This window comes from Lycium barbarum, chromosome 7 (assembly GCF_019175385.1).
Source record: "Lycium barbarum isolate Lr01 chromosome 7, ASM1917538v2, whole genome shotgun sequence".
Taxonomy (NCBI): domain Eukaryota; kingdom Viridiplantae; phylum Streptophyta; class Magnoliopsida; order Solanales; family Solanaceae; genus Lycium; species Lycium barbarum.
The window spans coordinates 2668662-2675754 of NC_083343.1; the positions used below are offsets into that span (position 1 = coordinate 2668662).

General features: G+C 33.8%; 1 protein-coding gene across 1 annotated transcript; it reads left to right on the forward strand.

Moving 5' to 3' along the window:
- Positions 1-5861: 5861 nt before the first annotated feature.
- On the forward strand, positions 5862-7093 carry LOC132602052 (putative GDP-L-fucose synthase 2). Its single transcript, XM_060315074.1, has one exon. It carries the CDS (start codon positions 5884-5886, stop codon positions 6928-6930), a length of 1047 nt encoding a protein of 348 aa, XP_060171057.1. The 5' UTR covers positions 5862-5883; the 3' UTR covers positions 6931-7093.

Consider the following 7093-nt stretch of genomic DNA (forward strand, 5'->3'; position numbering starts at 1 on the left):
CTTAGTCATTCAGATTTAAACAGCAAAGAAAGGAAATATTGCGCAAGAGATATTTATACGTGGAAAATCATCTAGGCTCGAATGGATGTAAAAACCATGACCTACACCCCTGTAGGAATTCAACTTAACTTCACTAAAACACCGAGCCAAAGTAGATTACCCCTGCAATCCAAAGGACTTACCCCTAAGCCTTTTACAACAATCCTAAATTGTTGCTACACTTTCAAGCTACCCTTAGCTTGTAAACAAAAACAACAAACTTAAAATGTGTTTAAACCTCAACAAATGCTTCTAAGAAAGCTTATAAGAGATTACAAATCAAACCTATTAATTTCACTAGAGTTGACATAAAAGAGAATTTGTTTCGACCTATGGAACAGACTCTAGAACATACATAGACACTGACCCAACTCTATTTCGTATTTCAGGCTTCTTTGCTTGGAATTTAGAAACTTTGACTGCTGAAATATTTGTGAATGTTTCTCCTCTCCAGAACGTTGATGGACCTTATTTATAGATGTATACGCTTAGTCCATCTTGTTAGAGTCCATATAGAATAGGGATATCAAGTAGAAGTCAACCCAAACTCATTTCCTTATCCGGTTGGGATGTTGTTGATTCCTTGTTCAATTCTAACTCCTTTTTGATAAACCCTACAACTGGAAACTTAATAATACTATAGGATAATCATTCATATTAATCACATGGTAATTTAGCCATAAATTATATTCTGCCAGACAACAAATTATTGCTAAATTCTTTTTTCCTTATCCTTATTATTTCTTGACAATCTATGAATAAAACACTACTTCAGGACAAGCGTATTTTATTTATCATTAGCAAAATCATGCTCAACAATGGCCTTCTCGGCCCTTATTTTGTTGTATAGATGTCTATGGTGGCCTTGTCGGTTCGTACTATCATGTTCAGCATGTTTATGTATATATGTCCTTTTGGGTCTTGTCCCTTCCTAGTTTATTTCTCGTATGAGTTAGCAGGTTATCGTATGATGACCCTCGTGGTCCACCTTTATTATGGTTATGTTATGAAAGGGTGTTTAGTGGTGCTCGGCAAGTAAGGCCTGGGTTCCCCTCATGACCCTCCGATTTGGGTCGTGACAATGAAGTCCACAGTTGTAACTGAAACTTTTACCTTCTTTACAAATTATGCGTTCAACAATCTGCCTATTGTAAAGGATAAACAAAAAATAGAGGCAGCCAGGTGCACAAAGCATCCTGCGTTAGTTGGATCAGGAAAGGGTTGCACCCCAAGGGGTGTGATGTAGACAGCCTACCCTAATGCAAGCATTAGTGGCTGCTTTCACGGCTCGAACTCGTGATCTACAGGTCGCACGGAGACAACCTTACCGTTGTTCTAAAGCTCTCCTTCCTATTGCAAAGTATATGAAGCACAAAGTTTTAACACACGAGCATCGGTACATTCAACTCTAGAACAACATGATGAACAGGTGAAAGCAAGTAGCAAAGCAGAAGACAGTCATCAAGCAGGAATTAGTTTTTCCAGAAAAATGGAAATAAATACATCATCACATAATGAAGTTTACTAGCCACCTAGTCATAAACATGATATCTCACAGAAATCAATTTCAGAGAAAACCATGCTCGATTGATACTCAGCCTTTAGCAGCTTCTTATGTGTATCTTGAAACAAACACCACAAAACCAGAAAAACCAGTTCCTAATATCCTATTCAATAAACATATGAACTCAGCAGGCTTCATTAATTCAGTTCTATAGAGTTAGGCGGAAAAGAATCACAGTCCACCATCTGTTTTTTTAATACCTAGAAATCTATCTAGAGGCAACCCTTAGGACCAACCGCAGTCTTTGAAACTCGAGGATGATGGGTCCATCCCTCTACCCTGCTCCACTTGAATACTAATGTTTAGTTTGCTTGGTGTAGGGCTTGAACCCGTGACCTAAGCCAGAAAGTCTCAACCTTTGCCAAGTGAGCTATACCCTAGGGGCATTCACCATTTGTCGTTAATTGCTCAAAAAATCTGCTGCTCCTTGGGGCCGAGATCATCCAATTTTTTTATGACCGAGAAATATGTCTGGAGCCAACCCTGTGGGCCAACTGCAGCCTTTGAAACTCAAGCATGAGGAACCCACCCCTCTACCCTTGTGCACTTGCATACTGGAGTCTGGACTAATTCGCTTGGCACAAGGCTCAAACTTGTAACCTAAGGAACAAGTCTCTTAACCTTTGCCAATTGACCTAACCCCCGAGGGCCGGTGATCATTCAATTATAATGCTATTCTTCATGTTTTCCTTCTTATTAACATTAAAATTCAGAAACAGCATCAATATACATTATTCAGAATTGATTCAGGGTCTCGCTGCACAAATATCCAAGCAGATAATCTTCACTGAAGATTGGTCACATGACACACTAGTAGAAATGCCAATTAGGCAGAACCAAAATATAAAAGTCTATTCTGAATTAACATAAGTCCAATATGTATTTTTTCACAACCAGTTAATAATTAATAAGGATGATTTTGTAAAATGTATCAGCTAGTACTAGCAATAGGAAAGCTTGGCATCAGGTTAGGAACTAGAAAAATGAATCAACAAGCATCGCTTGTGCCCCACATCCAAGCCAAATTTCTGGGAGCTTCCTGTGTCGTGTCAAAGAATTCTTCGTGGTTTCCTTTTTCGTTTTCTTTCAGCGCAAGAGTACATATAATGATTCTCAGGTTCGAAATCCCCTGCCTACAATAGCAAGGGATTTGCCTTATGGGTCAAGCTCATCGCACGGGGCTTGCCTAGTGCGGCTTATATCTCTTGTGTGCTTTGCGGGCTATTGCACAGGATTGAGGTTTACCCTGTGCGCATCCGAAGGGTAGTAGCTGCGGGTTCCATTGTCATAAAAAATAGTACATCTAATGATTGGGAGAGGACATACTCTCCCTATAATGCACATGTATACATACACATGACAAATTGAAACCCGCATTTTCTCCCATTTTAAGTGAAGATTTCAGAGAATTTTTATGCTTATCGTTACAATCGAATAATTTGGATATTTATCTGTTACAATTGAAACTGTCACATCTTGGCCTTCTTTATATTGATATCGAGCTCAAAACAAGCAGAGGACAATTTTAGTTGAAAAAAATACCATATGATTTGGCTAATGTGTATGTTCAAGTGAAAGAGAATATATTCATTCATTAACAAGTAGTCCTAAATTGAACTCAAAACTCATTGACTTCATCAAGCTTAGGGCCTGAAATTTTTTACACAATCTAATTACTTAAAATATTATTGCAAGTCGTAACTTCACTTAATAAGTATTGATTGATAACCTTTGTATAATAAATGATAAATAATCTGCGATATATAATAAGTTGAATTGCACTGATGATATAAAAAATACTTTTTACTTAACGGTGTATATAACTTCAACTCGATCTTAAAAGCATTTAAGGTTCGTCTCAGAAGACCTTTTCGTTCAATCAAATATAAATCTCTAGCAAGATGTTGCGATCAGGGGCAGAGCTAGCGGCACAAAGAGGTCAACCGAATCTCCTTTATCAAAATATTATACTATATACAAAGTTAAGAGTATTTATACATAGTAGATTTTAATTTTTTTTGACATCTTCATGTGTTTACATCTTTATATTTTGTTGAACTAACTCATCCACTAATTGTAATTGAATTGACATTTAACTCTAGAATAACGACGTAACGGAAATTAAATCAATGACAATGTTTGTAATTAATTCTTATATATATATATATATATATATATATATATATATATATATATATATATATATATATATATATATATATTACTGTGATGAAATCAGCTGGGTATGTTTATGTTTGTGTGAATACAGCCGACTTGGCATCTTTTTTGTGCGTGTGAGATGGGAGATGCAAAAACGAAGATAAATAGGCAATGTTGAAACTTTATTTTTAGATAAACATAAGTAAATAAAAGTCGGAGAAGTTACTTAATACTCCCTCCGTCTCATATTATTTGTCCACTATTATAAATATTAGTCACAGGATACTTGTCCATTTACAAAATAAAGATAGAATTAATTAAGTTTTTCCTATTTTGCCCTTAACATTAATTATTTTTTAAATTAACCAATATTGATTAGACTGCAATTAATTAGAGAGAGATAAGAGTAATGTAATAAAAATACACATTTAGTTATGTGTTCTTAAAAAACGTGTAATGGGGAAAATGTACAATTAATATGGGATGGAGGGTCTATATGATTATTACTCTCTCCGTCCCAAAGTAACAGTCACTTAGCTCAAACAAATAATTTAAAAAATAATTGCTCCATCCGATTTATAATAGTGTTCACTTAGCTTTTTAATTTTAGTTCTGCGTCCACTTACAGAATGAATTAGTTTTGGTTCAAATTGCATTTTTATTTTGGTTCAAAGCCCTGCACGCGAGTCCCGAGGCGAGTCCTAAAACTGTCTTTTAAAACACTGGTAAGAATAAGGGATTACTCTATTTAGGAAATAAATCAAAGAAAAAAGTTTGATAAAAATAAGAAATTTGTGCAAGAAAATATGATTTTTATAATTATGTTTCAAGAAACTGAATTTAATTTATTTTAACTTGGCTTGATTTTTGTGGAGCTTGAAAAAATTGACATTACTAAAAAGGATAGGACATGAAATAGAAAGACACATTTTTTCTTTTACTTGCACATGTACCGGCTTTTTACCTTTTTTCATTGTTTTACAAAACTTCTCCATGTGAATTATTTGAATTTAGAAAAAGGAAAGTCTATCCTATAAAAGGTTTTTATCCAAAAATGTTTCCATTCCTTTTTAAGTGAGTCATGCACATATCATATCTCGCCCTTAATTAATTTACTTGAAATTGTCTAGTACAACGAATCTAATTTATTTATCAAATAATGCCAGTTAAGTATATTTAAATTTAGTTGATTAACTGTACCTTCCAAATAATTGATGCATGTATAATCATTCTATTACTTATAATCATTCTATTACTTAGGCATTAATAATTAATTAATTTCCAAATATGATGGCTACTAATATGCCATCGAATAAATGCAAAGAAAAATATATGGCAACTAAAACTTAAGGAATCAGATGCATGTATAATCTATTCTATTAAATGATCAATGTTTTTCTCGCCATAAAAGCGTTTACTTTTTGGTTTACAACAGCAACAATATAGCCGGTGTGTCTTTTTGAATTGATAAAAATAAAAAATAAGCAAGGGTGAAAAAATAAAAATAGATAATAATGAGGAGTAAATGACAAAAATAGTCCCTTCTGTTTTTGTGTGAAACGAGAGAGATGGAGTTAATAAATAAGGTGAAAATGACAAAAACAGTCCCCCAAGTATGCACTTACAGTTTTGTCACTTTAAGTTTTGCCAAAATTCACACTTTTAGTCCCTGTCAAATATGTAACAATTTATATTCAGTATATTTGACGAAAAATGTAAGAGTTTAACCATAAACACCAAAGATAGACCCGTAAATACCTAAAAAAAAAGCAGAAATAAATAAATCAAAAACAGTAAAAATTTGATCCTTGTAATATTTGACTAAACACATTTAACCTTCAATTATTAGAGATGTACACTTTTTATCCAATTGCTTATAAATATTCACAAATTTATCATAATTATTAGTCGTTCTACCACTTAACTACCCATTTATTATATTAACCTTGTATCGTTACGCCAAATTTGACGGTAATATAATTCTAAAAATAGTTCAAATACAACATACTTCTTATCTAAAATGATTAAAAAAAAAACACACATTTCTATCAACTGAAAGTTAAATATGTTCGTTAGATATCACAAACACCAAAAATCAGAATATAACTATATTACCAAAAATGCTACTATTAAGTTTCACCATTTGCCTATTTATCTTTCTTTTTACATCTCTCATTTCACACACATATGAGATCTTAAGTATAGACACATACACAAAAAAAATAATGGCAATAGATAAGTCAGCCAAGATCTTCGTTGCTGGCCACCGTGGAATGGTCGGATCCTCCGTGGTCCGCAAACTCAACCAACTCGGCTTCCACAATCTCATCCTCAAAACTCATTCCGATCTCGATCTCACTAACCAATCAGATGTCGACACGTTTTTCTCCACTAATCAACCTGATTACGTCATCCTCGCCGCCGCAAAAGTCGGCGGTATTCACGCAAACAAAACGTACCCAGCTGATTTCATAACCTTAAATCTCCAAATCCAAACAAACATCATCGTTTCATCATTTAAATACAAAGTTAAAAAACTTTTATTTTTAGGTTCTTCTTGTCTTTACCCTAAATTTTCACCACAACCAATTCCCGAAAATGCCCTTTTAACTGGGCCATTAGAAGAAACTAATGAATGTTATGCTATTGCAAAAATAGCCGGTATTAAAATGTGTCAAGCTTATAGAATTCAACACAATTTTGATGCTATTTCTGCAATGCCAACAAATTTATTTGGTACAAATGATAACTTTCATCCTGAAAATTCACATGTTTTACCTGCTTTATTACGTAGATTTCATGAAGCTAAGATTAACAATGTTGATCAAGTTGTTGTTTGGGGTAGTGGTTCACCATTAAGGGAGTTTTTACATGTTGATGATTTAGCCGACGCAGTTATATTTTTGTTGGAAAATTATAGTGATTTAGAACATGTTAATGTTGGGAGTGGAAATGAAGTTAGTATTAAAGAATTAGCTGAATTGGCTAAAGAAGTTGTGGGGTTTAAAGGGGAGTTAATTTGGGATTCGACTAAGCCAGATGGTACACCAAGAAAGCTTATGGATAATTCAAAGATTGCTGCATTGGGTTGGAAACCGAAGATTTCGCTTCGAGATGGTCTTGTTGATACATATAAATGGTATTTGGAGAACTATGGCAAGCAGTAGTTCAGGTCTGTTGTTATTTTTGCTAGATATGAGATTGTTATTCTTGTTTGTTGAATGAGTTTAATAAGCTTGTAGAAAGCTTAGATGAATTCTTGATTATTTGTTGTACTGATTTGAGTACTATTATGTTAATTATATTTCCAATGATCCAATTTTTATTCAA